We start from the raw sequence: 19,978 nt of genomic DNA, 5'->3' as shown, positions 1-19,978 counted from the left end.
AGAAATTGGTTGAGCTAACCTTTGCAAATAATTAACCAATGTGATCCTTATGAAATCTAGTTAAATAACCACCCAGAGCATTTGTATTGGCGCAAGCATTTTGCTAAAATGATAAATTTACCATCAAAATGTAGCAAAAGTGGGCAGCATCAGTGGAGCAAATCTAATATTTTATTAAAAGATATATTATTTTATTGTGTGGGTGGTGATGTGATGGTTGTTGTTTATTGTAGCAGATTGTGTTTATATTATTTTATTGAATGCTAAAATAAAATCACTAATGATAAGTGTTTTGTAAAATAAGATGGTAATTAGTTTATATTAAATCTCTTCTTTTTCATCTCTCTTTTAATCACTTTCCATTAGGTGATAATTAACAAGTTATTCCCCTAATAGGACAAACAACAAGAAGCAACAAACAAACAAACAATTAAAAATCAATATAGCCTTAAATAGGACAACTTAATATTGATTTTTATAGGAAATTGATAGCCATACAAACATTTAGTGGGGTTATGGCAACTCAATTTGACATCACAAAAAAAAAAAAAAATCCTCACCGCTTTGCTCCAATGATTTGTATGCACTTGGCTCTCCTTTGAATATTTGTCCAATGATAAGAAGAAACGGTGACCATAATGCAACAAAATTGCTTATTGGATTGCGACACCCATTTACTGCCAGAATACAAGTTATAAATGTACATTATTCACTTATTGTGTACACACTCTCTCTCCAGCTCTATCTCTCTGAAACATCTTTGAACTCATTCAACTTTGACATGAAAGAAGCTCAAGAACTTCAGCTCCATATCATGAGTAAGTCATATTTTCATCACTTTATTACCAAAGAGCAAGAAGTTTATTTTTTGTAGTCTTTCAGAAGTTTTTTTATTTTTATTTTTTAAAAATAGTTACAAAATGTTGTTAATTTCATAGCTTCAACTTTTTTTCTCTCTAAACCATGAAATACTTTGTATATGGGGAAGTGTTAATTAAACTACAAAGTTCTTGACTTTTCAATGGTCAAAGTTACAAGAGATAGAGAGAGATTTAATTTGATTTTGGTAGAGAAGTTTGTTTCTGTAATTCTGAACTTACTTCTGCTATGATAGTAACTAATAGATATTTTAAGAACTATCCAGCAGTAAAATAGTTAAACTTGAACATGATACATCACCTTTGAAGAAATCCTTGTGTCTTAAAGAACAATATATGGTTATTTTCTCTTATATTGCTGGAATTCTATCAGGAAAAATCGCATTTCTGTAATAGAATATCTCTAGGATGTAATTATAGGTATATATATATATACCATGCATGCCTATAATCTATATTCATAGCGATGAAGGTGCCACCTATGCTAAGTGAAAAGCATCCTAGGCAGGGAAGGAAGTATATTGAGGCCCAGGGGATCATGGCCCTGGCCCTAAGGAATTTTTTTTTTTTGAACAATTTATATAGTTAAATTATTTTATAGTATGTATATATGGCAAATGTTAACCAGCAGAGGTGTGATGCTAGTTAAGGATGTACTTTTCATTCAAAAAGCTGCAAAAAGTTGTAAAAGTGTGTAAAAAATAGTATAAAACTGCAAAAAATTACAAAAGAGAACAAAAGAATATACCCAAAAAAGTAAAAAAGTTGTTGTTAACATAAGGTGCCCGTTAACCCAACCTTATATATATATATATATATATATTGAGAAGGTATAGTATATATAATTAAAACTTGAAGTTTAGCCTTCCAAAAATGATATCTAATTCTCTCTTAAAAATTAAGTTGGCCCATAGAAAACCCAAAAATGCAAATTACCAAATATCTTACACTCAGGGCCTTATCATAAAAAACCTTTTTAAATTTTTTTTGGATAGGTTAAAACTTAAAAGGCCTTTTTAGTTAATAGATACCTAAATACATGTGGTGCTACAATATTTAAGCCTTCAATTAACTTAATTAAGTGTTGTTAACTTGTTAATAGACTACCAGTTCCTCTAGGTCTTTCAATCTACCTGTGATACTGATTGAGACAAGGGCTCTCACCCCCATGTTTTCACTCTTTCTCCGAAATTAATTTTAAAAAGAAAATTTTATTAGGATCACTATTATGAATAATTTTTTTTTCTTAACTACAAAATGCTAAAACTTTGGGTTTGAAAATACATATATTGTTTTCTGTTATTATTATTATTATTATTATTATTTTGTTTTCCTAGTTGAATTACTAAATTTAGTTATAAGAATAGAAATTATAACTATATACGTTTGTATATGCTAACTATGTATGTTTGTATGTTTGGATCTTGATATTATAAAGAGAGCAGATAACAAATTATAATTTGAAAATTATCTGGTGAGTAAAATATAATATTAAGTATTTTCGATAAAGCCTAATTTTTTTTTTTTGAGTAAATAGTAATATTTATTAGAACACACACAATAAAGCCTAATTGAATGCACCATTTTTGTATCAAAATGATTGGTTTTTGCATTTTCTCAAAGAAATAATATTTTTCTCTTGTCATATATAGTCATCAACTTATCATTTCTTTTTATTCCCAAAGTTATATATATATATATATATATATATATTGGGTTTTCAAATTCTTTTTCCCTAACATTTTAGGCTTTTTAGATTTGGAATTAAGTGCCATATAGGATATGATAACGTAATATTATTTGTATAACTTTCATTATTAAAGTTTACTTTAAAATAAAAAATAAAAAATAAAAAAAATAAAAACTTTCATTATTAAACGTTGAAAAAAATAATCGTACTCTAGGCCCACAAAGATGATATATTGGTTCCATTCCTGCTGTGGGCAATTGGGCATCCATGGCTTGAAACTTATTATATGCATATAAGACCTCTACTCTCTAACCATTATTAAGGGGAAAAAAAATTAGAAAGGGAAATCAAGAACCGTATGTCATTTCTTTTCTGGTTAGAAAAAATAAAGTGTGTTATTAAAGCTTGAATAGTGTTATATATATTTTGACCAATAAGACATAACTAGTGTTATATTTTTTAGGGGTAGTAAATTATATATATATATATATATATTTATATATAACCTAGTGTTTAAATTCAATTAGAAAACCTTGTGTACTACACTTAACATATTTTGCATATAAGTTTTACCCCGCACAAAATTAATTGAAAAATATAAGAACATCTTGATATTATGCCAATTAATTTGTGCGTTGGGATCGTTTTGGAGATTATTTATTTATTGCAGTACTCTAGAAAAAGAAAAAAAGATATAATGTAATTTCCATTTCACATAATGGTGAATCTCATCTTTATGTAAGAGGGCATTCGTATATGTATAATTCCATATGCTATCTTTTAGAATAAGGGATCATTTTTTTTTTTTTTTATGTGGCTAACCAAAATAAACTAAAAATAAATAATAATAAAAAATATAACTTTTTTTTAACACTTGCTAAACTCACAAAGATAGCTTTTTCCAACTATAATTGTCCATTCAATGTGATCTTAGCAGCTCAGCTTGAAGCGAAAGAAGCAAACTCAACAACAGAGCATATAAATGTCACCAGCCAATCAACAATCGCTCAGCCTATAAATTATGGATGGTGGCTCCGAATAAGCATGTACACACTCTTTCTCCTCTCTGGCCAGTCAATATCATTACTCTTGGGAAGATTATATTATGACAAAGGTGGAAAGAGCAAATGGGTGGGAACGGTTGTGCAACTCATAGGCTTCCCTGTCCTTCTTCCCTACTATTTCATCCCATCACTCAAGAATCTCAAAACAAACAGTACTGCCACCACTATCCACTCTAAACCACCATCCACCTTGGTACATGTATCAGTTTATGTATCACTTGGTCTACTTATAGTTGCAGATTGCTTCTTGTATTCAACTGGGCTAATGTACCTTCCTGTGTCTACTTACTCTCTCATTTGTGCATCACAGTTGGCCTTCAATGCTTTTTTCTCCTTCTTCCTTAACTCACAAAAGTTCACTCCTTTGATAGTCAATTCTCTAGTCCTTCTCACTATATCCTCCATCCTCCTAGTTTTTGAAACAGACCCTTCTTCAGACTCCTCCAAAGTTTCTAAAGAAAAGTATGTAATTGGCTTAATATGCACTATTGGTGCATCTGCTGGATTTGGTTTGGTGCTTTCACTTCAACAGGTTGCCTTCAAAAAGGTTTTTAAAAAGGAGACATTTACAGCGGTCATGGACATGATAATCTATCAGTCTCTAGTTGCAACCTTAGGGGCTTTGGTGGGACTTTTTGCTAGTGGAGAGTGGAAAGGTTTAAAAACAGAGATGGAGGAGTTTGAACTAGGAAAAGTATCATATATCATGACTTTGGTTTGGACAGCTTTAATGTGGGATGTTTTTGCTGTAGGTTGTGTAGGTTTGATTTTTGAGGTGTCTTCCTTATTCTCCAATGCAATAAGTGTTTTGGGTTTGCCTATTGTTCCGGTTCTAGCTGTGATCTTTTACCATGACAAAATTGGTGGAATAAAGGTGATCTCCATGGTTTTGGCTATTTGGGGTTTTGTTTCGTATGTCTATCAGCAGTACCTTGATGATCTCAAGTCCAAGCAGCATGAAGATAGAAATACAAATGAAGCTTCCAATGCCTCCTCACTACAAGAGGTTAATGGATCATGACTAAGGTTTGCCTAGACTACAATAATGAATGCATAAGATAGGCTTAGATCAATGCAAGGCTAATTTTCTACAAAAGAAGACTTTCGAATCTTTCTACTTGTATGGAATGGCTAATTAAGTAGTATTAGTCAAGCAGATAAACTAGTAAGACTTATCTCTACCATATCTCTCAATCTTCTTCCTTATTTATTGTGTAATTATTCACTTTGTAGTTTAGTGGTATTATCTAATCCGATTTATTAATAAGGAGAATTAGGACACAAATTCCCCTACCCACTTATTGTAACTATTATTAAAAAAATAAAATCAATCTATATATTACTAAAAGCTGAAGCGTAGTGTTTAATGCTGCCGCTCTCACGTTGCGCCACATCAGCTGCCACGTCATTCTTTTTTTTCTTTTCTTTTTTAAAATATAATTTTCCTACAATTTAAAAATGATTTTTACAATTTTCAACCCTATAAATGCAGTCCACTACTTATTTATTTACTTTCACTACTTATTTACACTTCTCCAACCTTTCTCTTTCCCTTACCATTTCATCTCCCCACTACTTCTTCAATCTTTCTCCCTCCTTTACCTTTTCATTTATCCACTACTCTCTCCATTAATATCATTTTTCCTCTTTCTCTTTATCTTCCTTTATTTTTGTCTTTTCTTATTCACACATTCTTACTATAAATTTGTCACTATCTCTTCTATTCTATGCATAGTTTTCCCTCAAAAAAAAAAAGGTTCTCTCTCTCTCCCCCTCTCTCTCTCTCTCTCTCTCTCTCTCTCTCTAAATTTTTTGGTGGATTTTTTTTTTTCTTGCATCTCTACTTTAGGTTGATAATTTTTTATATTCTTTAAAACTCTATTTTGGATTAATGCGATTTAGTTTAGTTTTTTAAATTGTGATTTAGTTTAGTTTTTAAATTGTTGTTGTTGTTTTTTTATTTATTTTTTATTCTCTTTGAATGTTAAATGTTATCCTATTGCGTTCTAAAGAATTAAATATAACATATAAAAATATAATATTATTCTATTACATAGCATGATTTGGATAATTTGGTATTTATTCTGTTACATAGCATGATTTTTTATAGTGCTCAATTTAGATGTTAAACTATGAGACTTTACTAATTTTTGTTTATTTTCTAATCCTTTGTGGTGGATAAAGTACTCTTAATAGTTATACTAGAAGTACTCTATATTGCCATTTATTTAAAGAAAAACAAAGGTTAGCCAAACGAAAGAAAAGCAAAGGTTAGCCAAACAAAAATAATCGGATAGGTGACAAATTTTAACTTTTGCAATTTTATTTTAATTATTATTATTTTTTAACAATGCATGTATAGAAATTTAATTATTAGATTTTGCTAATAATTGTTTATTTGATAATATGTTTTGAGTGGCCGAAATTATAATTTCTACAAAGAAAATAACTTTAATAGATTATCAAAAACAAAATTTTATCCTAATATTGGTTCAATTAATCATTGTTAAGTTTTATTAATTTTTTTTAGTTTTTTTTTTTTTGGTGTTTTGGATTGATCCTATATTACATTTATGATTGTTCTTATAATAAATAAAAATATAATTATGAAATACACTACTCATTATTAGATTAGTTTAAATTGTAAATTTTTTTTTAAATAAAACCATCATAAAAATAATTATCACGCGCAACGCGCGGGTTCGCGGCTAGTATATATATAAAAGCAGAGACCATATGCGGGAGTGCATGAGGTCTTGCCAAGTGGCACTCTAATTTTGCTTTGTGCATTTTTTTTTCTTTTTACCTCTTTCTTTAAGTATTTTTACTATTATCCAAAAGTTCATATTAACTTATTTTGCTGTTAGCTTATTAATGTCTCATTAATTTACTAAACTTACACCACACCTTTCTCTATTCTTCATGTCTTTTAGCACACCCACCATTTTAGTATTTTAAAAAAAGCAAAAAAATAATAATTAAGGACTAATAATAATAACTAACTAGATAAGGCCTTGAAGAAAGATAGAGAAACACAAAAATGTTGTGGATTGTTATATAAAATACACTGTTTCACTATACATTACCAAAATAAAAAAATCTAAGACTGACAAAACATTTGAAAGAGAGAGAAAGAGGAATTTAAGAAGTCACCACCTTTGTTATACAAGCCACCTACTACCATCAAGACACCGAAACCCCTACGGGTTTTTTTTTTTTTTTTCCCTTTTTCTTTTTAAAATTAAGGGCTTAAATATGATTTAGGTTTACAAATATGAACATTAACATGAGCATGAACATGAAGGTAGATTTCTATTCATTTTCTTGAAGAAAAAATATACTTACAAAAAAATTCCAAACTTTATTAGGTAAAGAAGAATCGAGTTATAGATAGCAAAATCAACAAACCATGACAAAATTGGTGGAATAAAGGTGATCTCCATGGTTTTGGCTATTTGGGGTTTTGTTTCGTATGTCTATCAGCAGTACCTTGATGATCTCAAGTCCAAGCAGCATGAAGATAGAAATGCAAATGAAGCTTCCAATGCCTCCTCACTACAAGAGGTTAATGGATCATGAATAAGGTTTGCCTAGACTACAATAATGAATGCATAAGATAGGCTTAGATCAATGTAAGGCTAATTTTCTACAAAAGAAGACTTTCGAATCTTTCTACTTGTATGGAATGGCTAATTAAGTAGTATTAGTCAAGCAGATAAACTAGTAGGACTGATCTCTACCATATCTCTCAATCTTCTTCCTTATTTATTGTGTAATTATTCACTTTGTGGTTTAGTGGTATTATCTAATCCGATTTATTAATAAGGAGAATTAGGACACAAATTCCCCTACCCACTTATTGTAACTATTATTAAAATAAATAAATAAATAAATAAATAAAGGCTAACAAGATTCAAATGATATGGTGACACCATTCATATGATATAACCATTTCAAATATTATTAGAAAGAAACTGTTTTAAATGTGCAATAAGGTGTTAGTTATGGAATAAGACTGCACATTATACTATTATAGGTACTGGAAACCCATCACCCAGCATGCATGTTGCATGCAATCCATGTACCTGCTAAGTTTTCAAGTACATAAACTCTCTCTCTCTCTCTCTCAAATTTTGTTTCCCACATTTAAAAAGCTTAAGATCTTCAACAACATGTGCCTATCTAAATAGATCATGGGAGTTCTAGGGTAAATTAATTCTCATATAGTCCTGTAATTGAAGCATATATTCAATTGAAGCAAATCAAGCAAACTATGAATTTTTAAGTGAAATTGGCAGTTGCATTGATGATTTACATACAAAAAGGTTACTGCAAAATGGTATAATTTTGCCAAAATCCCAACATAGTTTAATGATATTCATCGTACTACCTACAAAAAGTAAAATAAAATGAAATCCATACAACTTAAAAACTCATACCAAGAAATATAAATCATCAAATTAAACCATATCTATCATGATATTGGATCACTATTGTGATTGAGCCCATATTATTTTGCAATTGTTGAGAAGCTATAAATGTTTAAAATGATGCAATAACGTGTTAATTATGGAATAAGACCTAACATCATTGGAGTAGGACAACCATTACAGCCATAAATTGCATGCAGTTCAAGTACATGCTTCAATTTATTTGTGCATAAAGGCTCTCTCTCTCTCTCTCTCTCCTATATTCACCTTCAACATGGGGCAAGCTCAAAATCTGCAACTCCAAGTCACGGGTAAGTCAAAATTCTGTTTCCAAAGATTAGAGAAGAAAAGCAGCTAACCTGTATATTCTTCTTTTCTTTTTTGTTCTTTTTGCTAAATATTTCAGTCCATCCGTATATTCTTTCTTTTTCCCCTTCTGTTTTTGTTCCCCTCCAAATTATAAGGAAGAAATATTAAAATCATTTTAGTACAAAAGCTTTTCGTAGGTATCTCTTAGTTTGAAATAGGAAGTATAACAGTTGATGGATATGAAAGAAAACTGTATAGCAGTATAGCATTGTAACACATTAATCAACTCACAATGTAAGTAATGGTAAATTTTGTTGCACACAACTTATCACACACAGCCATAGACACTCTATTGAGATCGTGAAATGTAAAATACGACTTTTAAACTTTTAAACACAATTTCAGCCCTTGTTGCATGGTATATACGCACACACCGTGTATGATAGTCATTACCTGTTAAGAAATAATTTATACAGGAAGTGCAAATTCTCTAGTCTCAACAGTAGGAAAGGCATTAGTAAGTGTCCTCTATGTGATGAGCTGATGACACAATCCTGCTGTCATAGCTCATCTGGGGAGTTCTGAATTACTTCCTAGAAACACAATGCATACTAGGACGGTCTCACAATCATATTGGCATTCTAGATACAAATTATCAAAGTTTTAAGTAACATAAACTATACCAAAAAATTAATAATAAAAAAGTAAATATCATCAGATAATTTTTTTCATAAAAGGTATTTACTAATGTGTTTCTTTACTAACATAGAAATTTCGAAGTAATATGTAATCAATTTTAGTTTGAATATTCACTCAACGTATAGATGTAGACGCTTATTATTAGTAGTTTAGTAATTAGTACTCTATTGCTTCAAAATCAGCATTTCTTTCACAAGCCCTACTCATGCTTAATTCTTCTTAGTTAAAGCACATATAATGAAGGGGGCTGTGCATGGGTGGGCTGGGTTTCGAGTATTTTTCAATCTAATTCTACTTTCTCAATTTCAGAAATATCTAACTCAACTCAAGTCAGGGCAACTCTGAAAACCAAATCAATTTGACCATAGGGGTTGAGTTGGGTTGGACTCATTTTGTTATACCTAATAAACAAACAAAAAAAAAATGTTTTCATTGATATCTAAGACCATTATTATATAAATGATTTCAATTTACACAATTAGGAATAATATTTCAATTTTATCAAAACTAAGCCTCAAATACCAAAATAAATTCAACTAACATATATAAAATAAGTCCCAAAATCCAAATGAATTAAAAAAATAAATTTAAAATACATATATGTTTTATAACTATTAATTGCATGAGTTTGGCCAAGTTACTTGGGTCAAATATTTTGCCAAACCAAACCTGCCCCAAACCAAGTTGTGACAAAGTTTTAGAACACAACCCAATCTATCAACACACGAAAAAACCCACCCAAGGCATTGAGTCAAGTTGGTGCACATCCCTAACTAATAACTAGAGAGAGCAATAAAATGGGAACAAAGCAACATGAAATGTTATAAAATAGTTTATATTTTGTACATTATACATCACTAGTTTTGAATCTTTTGATAAAGATCAGGGAGCCAGAAAAGTACAAAACATAAAGAGTTAACAAAGAAAGCACAATACACTTCAGTGGAAGACCCTCAATTTTTCAGAATAAAAAGGACCCCATTAATAGCATAGATTGAGTGTGTTTATTGATGCTGCTAAACAATAATGCTTGTTGACAAACTAATTAGTTAGAAAGCAATACACATCAAAATTAAAAAGGAATTTATAAGATAGCAAAGTTTCTCCTCTAGTAATCCCTTTATATGTTCTTACCAGTAAAAGAAGCTGAAGAAGCAAACTCAACTGGTCATATCAATGCCACCAACCAATCAACAATCTCTCAACCCAGAACCTTTATGCAGTGTGTCCGAATGACCATCTTTACACTCTTTCTACTCTCTGGCCAGTCAGCAGAAATACTCTTGGGAAGATTCTACCATGACAAAGGTGGAAAGAGCAAATGGACAGCAACACTAGTGCAAGATGCAGGATTCCCAATCATCATTCCTTACTACTACATCTCTCCACCCGAAAAGCCTACTACAAACAGTATCCACAGGAACGAGCCCTCCACCTTAATCCTTGCTTTGATATATGTCTCTTTAGGTGTACTTCAGGCAGCAAACAGCATGATGTATTCAGTTGGGCTCTTGCACCTTCCAGTATCTACTTTTGCACTTATTTGCGCATCCCAGCTGACCTTCAATGCTTTCTTCTCCTTCCTTATAAATTCCCAGAAGTTTACTCCTTTTATAATCAATTCTCTAGTCCTTCTCACCATCTCCTCTGCCCTGCTGGTATTTCAAACCAATTCTACGAACCCCACCGGAAACTCTAATGTGAATTATGACATTGGACTCTAGTGTGTTGGGTTTGCCTGTTATTCCAGTTCTAGCCGTAATCTTCTTTCATGACAAAATGGATGGGGTAAAGGCGATTTCCATGGTGTTGGCTATTTGGGGCTTTATTTCATATTTCTATCAATACTACCTTGATGATTCTGAGTCCAAGGCTGAAAAGAGAGATGTTAAGGAAGAAATTTCAACGTGTCCCCTGCTGAAAGAGGTTGCCAACGAACAAGATGGGCTAAAGAATATTTATCAAAAAATTCCACTTTCCGCAGAAACAAGTTTTATGAGCACTGAAGCTATTCCTCTGTCTTGATTCCTAGAATGGTTTACAAACTCATATTTCCAAACTTGTAGGTAAACCCCATGCCATTGTTTCTCCACATGAAGTGTAAATCATGGTCTTGTTCATTCCATTTCCAACAATATTTTCAGATTCCGGTAACTATAATTGGGCCCTTTTTATTTTGTCTAAACTACTCATCCAATTTGGGTATCGCGCTCGGTAGCAAGTCTTGTGCATATTGGCATGTTAGACCATCAATCTGGCAAATTAAAGGGGCCTAAACCCCTTCCCCACAAACCCCAACAGCAGAACCACCCCTTCTATACCCCCTTTACAGCAGGTGAAAATGAACAATGTCAAGGTGATGGGCAATAAAAATAGAGATGTCCTGAGAACCCATGAATACAACATGAAAGAGAGGTTCTGTGCAGGGTCCTTCAAGGGCAAAAGGAAAGCATAACACTAGAATATGACTTTCCAAGCCAAATTTAGGATAAAAATTTGTTGAATTCTTCATCATCATTCGATCATCGCCGATCATCGCCGCGATCAACCTCGCCACGCTCATCCTCATCGACCTCGCCACGTTGTGACCCACAGCGCCGGTGGCACGCTTTGAACGAGAGAGTGAGAGATGTGAGATAGGTAGAGAACTGAGGATGAAAGTTGTGGAGAGAAAGAGAGGCAGCGTGCGTCTGAGATAGATAGAGAGGGAGCTGAGTGGCAGTGAAGAGAGAGAGAGAAAAAACTATTAAACAAATAAATACATGAGCTACAGTAACCCGTGTAAATTTACACGGGTACTGTAGCTCGTTTATAGTTTTACACATATTTGAATGATTTTAGAAGAGCTGATGTATGGGTTTTTGGGTGCAAAATGTGTAAAAGTGGTCAAAATGTGTATTTTACACATTTATAAAGACTTGATGCGAATGCTCTAACTAAACTTTGTCCTTAAAAAATAACCTTAAAATACAAATATGTTTATAAACTATTAATTGCATGAGTTTGGCCAAGTTACTTGGGTCAAATATTTTGCCAAACCAAACCTAACCAAACCAAGTTTTGAAAAAGTTTTAGAACACAACCCAATCTATCAACACACAAAAAAAACCCACCCAAGGCATTGAGTTGAGTTGGTGCACATCCCTAACTAATAACTAGAGAGAGCAATAAAATGGGAACAGAGCAACATGAATATGTTATAAAATAGTTTATATTTTGTACATCAAACATCACTAGTTTTGAATCTTTGATAAAGATCAGGGAGCCAGAAAAGTACAAAACATAAAGAGTTAACAAAGAAAGCACATACACTTCAGTGGAAGACCCTCAATTTTTCAGAATAAAACAGACCCTATTAATAGCATAGATTGAGTGTGTTTATTGATGCTGCTAAACAATAATGCTTGTTGACAAACTAATTAGTTAGAAAGCAATACACATCAAAATTAAATCGGAATTCATAAGATAGCAAAGTTTCTCCCTAGTAATCCCTTACACGTTCTTACCAGTTCAAGAAGCTGAAGAAGCAAACTCACCTGGTCATATCAATGCCGCCAGCCAATCAACAATCTCTCAACCCAAAACTTTATGCAGTGGCTCCGAATGAGCACCTTTACACTCTTGTCCTCTCTGGCCAGTCAGGAGCTATACTATTGGGAAGATTCTACCATGACAAAGGTGGAAAGAGCAAATGGACAGCAACACTAGTGCAAGTTGCAGGATTCCCAATCATCATTCCTTACTACTACATCTCTCCACCCGAAAAGCCTACTGCAAACAGTATCCACAGGAATGAGCCCTCCACCTTAATCCTGAAAGGAATTAAACCCGAAATTCCCAACCTGTTAAAAACAAAATTAGAGAAAACACACTACAAAAAAAAAAAAACACACAAGACAATATTTATTTGGTTCAGCAATTTGCCTTCGTCCACAAAGTTGTAGAAATTTCACTATTATCAGTGAAAAATACAAAGTGCGGCAGTATAGTGTTTTTGGTCTCTCAAGAACAACAACAACAACAAAACCCTAATCACCAAAGTTGCGTTTTCTACATCCTGCGCACAGGATTCGCAATGAGCTACAAAACGGGCAAAAATTTTCTGCTTGGACTAAGCTTTAGAAAATCTCCCATTAAAGACCACGCAACATTATTCAGGTTGTCAACTAGATCAAACAAAACTAGGCCCACAAATCCCAACAAATCCTTACTTTGATATGTCTCTTTAGGTGTACTTCAGGCAGCAAACAGCATGATGTATTCAGTTGGGCTCTTGCACCTTCCATTATCTACTTTTGCACTAATTTGCACATCCCAGTTGACCTTCAATGCTTTCTTCTCCTTCCTTATAAATTCCCAGAAGTTTACTCCTTTTATAATCAATTCTCTAGTCCTTCTCACCATCTCCTCTGCCCTGCTGGTATTTCAAACCAATTCTACGAGCCCCATCGGAAACTCTAATGTGAATTATGAAATTGGACTCTTTTGCACTGTTGGTGCATCTGCTGGATTCGGATTGATGTTTTCCCTTACAGAGCTCTCCTTCCATAAGATTTTAAGAAGGGAAACATTTATAGTGATTTGGAAATGATAATCTATCAGTCACTGGTAGCAATTTGTGCTACACTGGTGGGGCTCTTTGCAAGCGGAGAGTGGAAAGGTCTAAAGAGAGAGATGGACGAGTTTGAACTGGGGAAGTTTATTTATGTCAGTACTTTGATTTGGACAGCTATAGCTTCGCAGATTTTCAATATTGGCACAGAAGGCTTGATACATGAAGTGTCTTCCCTGCTCTCCAATGTCATAAGTGTGTTGGGTTTGCCTGTTATTCCAGTTCTAGCCATAATCTTCTTCCATGACAAAATGGATGGGGTAAAGGTGATTTCCATGGTTTTGGCTATTTGGGGCTTTATTTCATATTTCTATCAACACTACCTTGATGATTCTGAGTCCAAGGCTGAAAAGAGAGATGTTAAGGAAGAAATTTCAATGCATCCCCTGTTGAAAGAGGTTACCGACGAACAAGATGGGCTATAAAGAATATTTATCAAAAAATTCCACTTTCCACAGAAACAAATTTTATGAGCACTAAAGCTATTCCTATGTCTTGATTCCTAGAATGGTTTACAAACTCATATTTCCAAACTTGTAGGTAAACCCCATGCCATTGTTTCTCAACACGAAGTGTAAATCATGGTCTTGTTCATTCCATTTCCAACAATATTTCAGATTCCAGTAACTATAATTGGGCCCTTTTTATTTTGTCTAAACTACTCATACAATTTGGGTATCGCACTTGGTAGCAAGTCTTGTGCATATTGCCATGTTAGACCATCAATCTGGCAAATTAAAGGGGCCCAAACCCCTTCCCCACAAACCCCAACAGCAGAACCACCACTTCTATACCCCCTTTACAGCAGGTGAACATGAACCAATGCAAAATATGAGATAGCAAAGCATGTTCAGGGTCCTTCAAGGGCAAAAGGAAAGCCAGAACTGACAAATGAGATAGAACCAATGCAAAATATGTGGTGGCATATATGGCCAAAGGTAAAGCATAACACTAGAATATGACTTTTCAAACCAAATTTAGGATAAAAATTTGTTGAATTCTTCATCATATAGCTATCACTATGTTACATGCATTTTAAGTAAAAGTGAGTCTTCTTCCAAGGTTGGGACTTTTAAGACAAGGCACAAAAAAATGAATATTTGACACTGTTTTCCCCATTATTTAACAATCTCAAGACTTGTTATTAATATGTGAAGCCTGTTGGTAGCCAAAAAATTATACCCCAGTCAAAGAATTTTGAGGGGAAATGTTTGAACTGTTTATTGCAATTATAGATACTCAAATTTTGGCAGAGAAGCCATTTAACTATAAAATGCTGATTATAACTACTAACTAAAAAAAATACCCACAGATTTGTCAGGTTGATACTGTACTATGGTACGAAAAAAACAGCATTTTTAGATATCACAAGCCCACATATTGGATCTATGATACTGAACCACATTACAGTTAAATTGCTTACCCATGGTTTTAAAGTGGCAATTTTTCCCTATTGAGGTATCTTCCATTGTCAGGACATTAAAAAACGATATTGCTGATCAGTTCTTTCTCTCTAATACATGCTCAAATCAAAACCAACACAACAAATATTACAAGCAAATGAAATGACCCATATGATCTTAGAGAATTTAATGCCTTGTAAATACTCCTAAAACTTCTCACATGCAAATAACAAATGTAACAGTAGCTTTAACTGGTGATGGTACTTACTGGAGCTAATAATAAGAGGTTTTCCATGACCAGAGTAATTGTAACTTTCGAACCCACTTCTCCGTTGTTAGAACTGAGAAGGAACTAACAATAATCCCGTAAAGATTGGGATTAGTTACATTGAATACACACGTGATTAATGTGCATTAACAAGAGAGGGAAATCTCTAATAACAAAAAATATCTGCGGAGCGCGTAAGATCTCTTGGACTTGGACATTAACACTGAAGACTGGAAGCTAATGAGGAGTTCTGAATAAGAAGACAAGCAGCTTCAAACGATGTCGTCCAGTGTCAACTTAAGAGGAGAACAAAACGGCACCGTTTATACTTAAGTAAGGCAATGCCGTTTTGCACTACTAACTTCATTGTGTTTTTTAGAAATAACTTCAATGCCGTTTATGCTTTTGTTATGTTTTCTGTATTTTTAACAGCGAACGTATAAAGGTGGGTTATGGAAGCCTAATAGGATTGTTATGCCTACGTTGCCACTATTGTGATCAAAATCAAAATACAAATTGATAATTTTGAACTCATGATTGTTCAAATAATGATAACTCAATTTGTATACCTTTTTGTTTTGAAAATTACAAATATAAAATTTGAAGACTTTGAACCTGTAAAGTCTTAAAAGAGAGTTTTGGAGATTTCATTTTTATTTTTCTCTAGAGTCTTTGAAGCCTCTTTTACGTTGTGCAGAACTTTTCAATTTAGAGAATTGTTTCTTATAGTACCTAATTTTTCACACCATCTTTTTCTTTTTTAAGAACACTAAGATCGCCTATTAAAATGTATCAATTTTCTTTTTAAATAGCAGTAACGAAGGTGGTGTCATGGCAAGGTAGGATAAACTAGTTTCATCAATATAGAGGATCTTTCAGTAATTTGGCAAAGCAGAGGTGGTGTCATGGCAAAATCCTAGGATTGTGCTACTTAGCCTAATATGTCTACCGCACCAAACACCAAAAAACTGGGCCAAATTGTAACTATTACCAGTGAAAAGTTTCACTTTTCAATCGCAAGTGGTACTTATTAACAGGTCAGAATCATATTGTGAAGTTTTTGAGTTTTGCCTACTGACCAATGAAGCCAGAAAGACCCCAAATGAATTATCATAAAAAAATAATAATAAATAAATAAATAAAGGAAATGAAACGTGAATATGAGCAGAAAGATATCCTAATGTTGTTCATTGCAAATAGAACATCTGCCAATCACAAAAATTGGCCTATTGTGATTGTATATGCATTAGCTGCTTAAGTACTTTAACAAAATTTGCTCACCATAAACATAAAGCAACGTCTTGTTGCTGTAGGTGGAGCTTGCAAAATGCCTTGTGGCTTGTTCTTTCGCTGATCGTGTCTTTTTCTCAAACTCTGGGACAGAAGCTAACGAAGCTGCTATCAAATTTGCAAGAAAATTTCAAAGATTTTCACATCCTGATGAGAGACAGCTAGCAACACAGTTCATTTCTTTTACAAACAGCTTCCATGGGAGAACTATGGGGGCTGTTGCTTTGACAAGCAAAGAGCATTACCGGTCACCCTTTGAGCCCGTCATGCCTGGAGTCACATTCTTGGAGTATGGTAATATACAAGCTGCAACGGAACTGATTCAGTGTGGAAATACTGTGGCTGTATTTGTAGAACCTATCCAGGGTGAAGGTGGCATATATAGTGCAACAAAGGAATTTTTATAATCCTTGCGTAGAGCTTGTGATGATTTTGGATTTTGGTTCTCTCCTGGTTTTTGACGAGGTAAGCAGCTGTTCATTTTGGAAAGATACTCTATTATAGATGCTAGTTTATGTGATCCAAATCTCTTACTTGAAAACCCAAATTAGATCATATGTCTCCTAAACATAATGGGGTTGCTATGCCTACACTGCAAACATTGTGATAAAAATCAAAATAAAAATTGATAATTCTGAACTTATGATTGTTCAAATAATGTTAATTCAATTTATATACCTTTTTGTTTTGAAAATTACAAATATAAAATCCAAAGACTTTGTACCTGTAAAGACTTTGTACTGTAAAGTCTTTAAAGATAGTTTGGGAAATTTTATTTTTCTTCTCCAGAGTCTTTGGAGTCTTATTTACGTTGTGCAGAACTTTTTAGTTTAGAAAATTGTTTCTTATAGTACCTAATTTTCCACACCATTTTTTTTTTTTTAAGAACACTAAGATCACCTATTGGAATGTATCAATTTTTCTTTTTAAATAGCAGTAACGGAGGTGGTGTCATGGCAAGGTATGGTAAACTAGTTTCATCAATGTAAAGGATCTTTTCAATAATTTGGCAAAGCAGAGGTGGTGTCCTTTTACTGCTTAGTTCTTTTTTCCTTTGACTAATTTGCCTGATACTAAATGAAGCTTCCCTATATATGTTCCAGGTGTCCCTTTTGCTTGGAATTATCCCAATTTTCGTCTCATGGATATATGCAGAGTTTCTAGAATATAAGAAATCTTCACATCCTTCTGAAGTGTAAGTTTCTTTTGTCAACATGGAGAGCTACAAACTTGATGAATTGAGCTTTCTAATCTCCACTGCTATTGTTTGAAATACACTTGCTTTTATATTATGTTTTTTAACCAATAATTAATATGCATCTGCTTCCTTTATTTTGCCCATAAATATTTACCAAGCTTATTCTTTTTAAAACTTTTGTTATATGAGTTTTCAAGAATGTGGGGCTTGCCTATATTAAGTTTTTTCCTCGTAAATGGTGGAAACAATATATGAATTATTTAAGATATTTTAAGGACAGAAGTGTTAGCTAGAATTTATTTTTTTTAAAATATATTTTTAATTGTATGTAACCCCTTGAGCCTCTTTAAGAGTCAATTGACATAGGACTTCATGGCCCTGTTCTATTGTACTGAGAGAATTAATTCTGATACTCTGTTTGGTGTCCGTGCAAAACCCTCTGCTTTTTGAGAGAGAGAGAGAGAGAGAGAGAGAGAGAGAGAGAGAGAGAGAGAGTTGAAATAGTTTGCTTGGTAGGTTTCTTGGTCTGTTGAGCAAAGGTGTCTGATGGATCTAAATTGTGAACAAAAGGCCCAACATCTTATTTTGAGGTATCAGTTTTTGTCTGGCAAGCCGTTTACTGAAGAAATAATATGGTAGATAATTGTGATTAGTCCCTCTGCTTGGTAGTAAATTTTGTTATTCCATATGACAAACTTTTTTGATGTTAAATTTCCTTTGGCTTAGTGTCAGATGGAGGAATCAGACCCTGGAACCAACTCCACAAAGGGGATAGAATGCCATTAAACCATAAGGCGGCCATTGATTTTAATCTTAATTATGAATTTTCATTGTAAAGTATTAAATAGAAAATAAGTGTCTGCTTATACATAAAAAAAATTGAAGTGATTTTTATAGAAAACCTTTAATTTGGTAAGGAATGTGATTTAATTAGTTTAGCTATTAAGATCTTCAAGCTTAGTTTGTGTACTTTGTGTTAGGTTCTAAGGTCTTAGGATTTTATGTATTTAGAACTTTAATTTGTAATGTTGGCAAACCATGATCAAAACAATGTATTTAGTCTTGTTTAGGCTTGCTCAAAGTTGGTTTATTATTGTAAAGTTGGAATCGAGTGGCTGCAGAAGTACTTGGGACTTTCGGCCTGGCTCGATCGATCGAAGAATAGACTCGACCGATCGAAGAATCGCACAGGTTGATTATTCTACAGAATTGCCAACTCAGCCCTACTTCATTAAACGTTTAGGGTTTTATGTTTTTACCCTAGGTATATAAACTAAACCCTAGCCACGTTTTTGAAGGTTGCTCTAGTTGTATTGTTGCTCATACATTACTGTTTTGTGTAAATCTCTTGTGAGATCTAGAGGAGCTTTCCTTTACACAAAGCTTAGGGTTTTCAAGTTAGAGATAATATCAATATCTTGATGATCAACTTGGTTGCTACCATTGAAACTTAAAGAATATCAAGCGGGGGTGCTTGTAGCTGATTGGAGAATCCAAGAAAGAAGGAGTCGGTGGATTCGGAGCTTGCACGTGGTTGTGTCAGTAAGTTCTACTGGTGGGTAGCATTAGGAAGTCAAGCGGGGAGCTTGTAGTCCTTCTGTATGAACTTCGATTCTTTCGCATAGTGGATTCAGGTTTACCTTGAGGATAACTAGGTCAAATCCTTCCCAGGTTTTTACCGTGAGGTTTCCTGGGTCATCATATCTTGTGTTCATTTATTTTCCGCTGCTTTATATCTTAATTTGACTAAGTAACAACTTGGCTAATTAATCTAGGCTAACCAATCTGGTTGTTCTAAGGGGTCTAAAACCGTTCAAGTGGTATCAGAGCGGGTAGCTCTTTTGTTGGAGATTTCTTGATCTCTGAGTTGATCCTTGACCCCTGTTGTCATGGATTCTTGGAAAATCTTTGTGCTTAATTGTCAACTTGTCTACTTGCTGTCTTTGCCTTTTGTTGTTATTGGTAAATCTTTCCTTAAGTATCTTGGCACAATCACATGTGATAAGAATTATGTATGTTATACTGCTTTAACCGCCTTAAAGGCACGTGATTCTTGTCTTTGGTATTTGGATAGTGGTTGTTCCAGGCATATGACAGGAAATAAAGGTTTATTCAAAACACTCTTCGAAGGAAAGAT

The 19,978-nt window shown here is 33.4% G+C and overlaps 3 protein-coding genes and 1 pseudogene across 4 annotated transcripts; all 4 read left to right on the top strand.

Moving 5' to 3' along the window:
• The first annotated feature begins 682 nt into the window (after positions 1–682).
• Positions 683–4,917, top strand: LOC112017449 (probable purine permease 10). Of its 2 annotated transcripts, none has more exons than XM_024049899.2 (2): positions 683–818; positions 3,506–4,917. In XM_024049899.2, the coding sequence occupies exons 1-2, from the start codon at positions 782–784 to the stop codon at positions 4,651–4,653; spliced, it is 1,185 nt and encodes a 394-aa protein (XP_023905667.1). In that variant the 5' UTR covers positions 683–781; the 3' UTR covers positions 4,654–4,917. The 2 variants fall into 2 exon arrangements, with proteins under 2 accessions (XP_023905667.1, XP_023905666.1); XM_024049898.2 differs by having other exon boundaries at positions 3,503–4,917.
• Positions 4,918–10,194: 5,277 nt separating this feature from the next.
• LOC112017445 (probable purine permease 10) lies at positions 10,195–10,794 on the top strand. Its single transcript, XM_024049893.2, has one exon. The coding sequence runs from the start codon at positions 10,195–10,197 to the stop codon at positions 10,792–10,794; it is 600 nt and encodes a 199-aa protein (XP_023905661.2).
• Positions 10,795–13,145: 2,351 nt separating this feature from the next.
• LOC112017447 (purine permease 21-like) lies at positions 13,146–14,286 on the top strand (annotated as a pseudogene).
• Positions 14,287–16,500: 2,214 nt separating this feature from the next.
• On the top strand, positions 16,501–17,050 carry LOC112017443 (acetylornithine aminotransferase, mitochondrial). Its single transcript, XM_065763496.1, has 2 exons — positions 16,501–16,590; positions 16,667–17,050. The coding sequence occupies exons 1-2, from the start codon at positions 16,501–16,503 to the stop codon at positions 17,048–17,050; spliced, it is 474 nt and encodes a 157-aa protein (XP_065619568.1).
• Positions 17,051–19,978: the final 2,928 nt, after the last annotated feature.

Source organism: Quercus suber, unplaced genomic scaffold (genome assembly GCF_002906115.3).
Source record: "Quercus suber isolate HL8 unplaced genomic scaffold, Cork oak 2.0 scaffold_510, whole genome shotgun sequence".
NCBI lineage: Eukaryota > Viridiplantae > Streptophyta > Magnoliopsida > Fagales > Fagaceae > Quercus > Quercus suber.
This window is presented reverse-complemented; position numbering and strand designations above follow the sequence as displayed.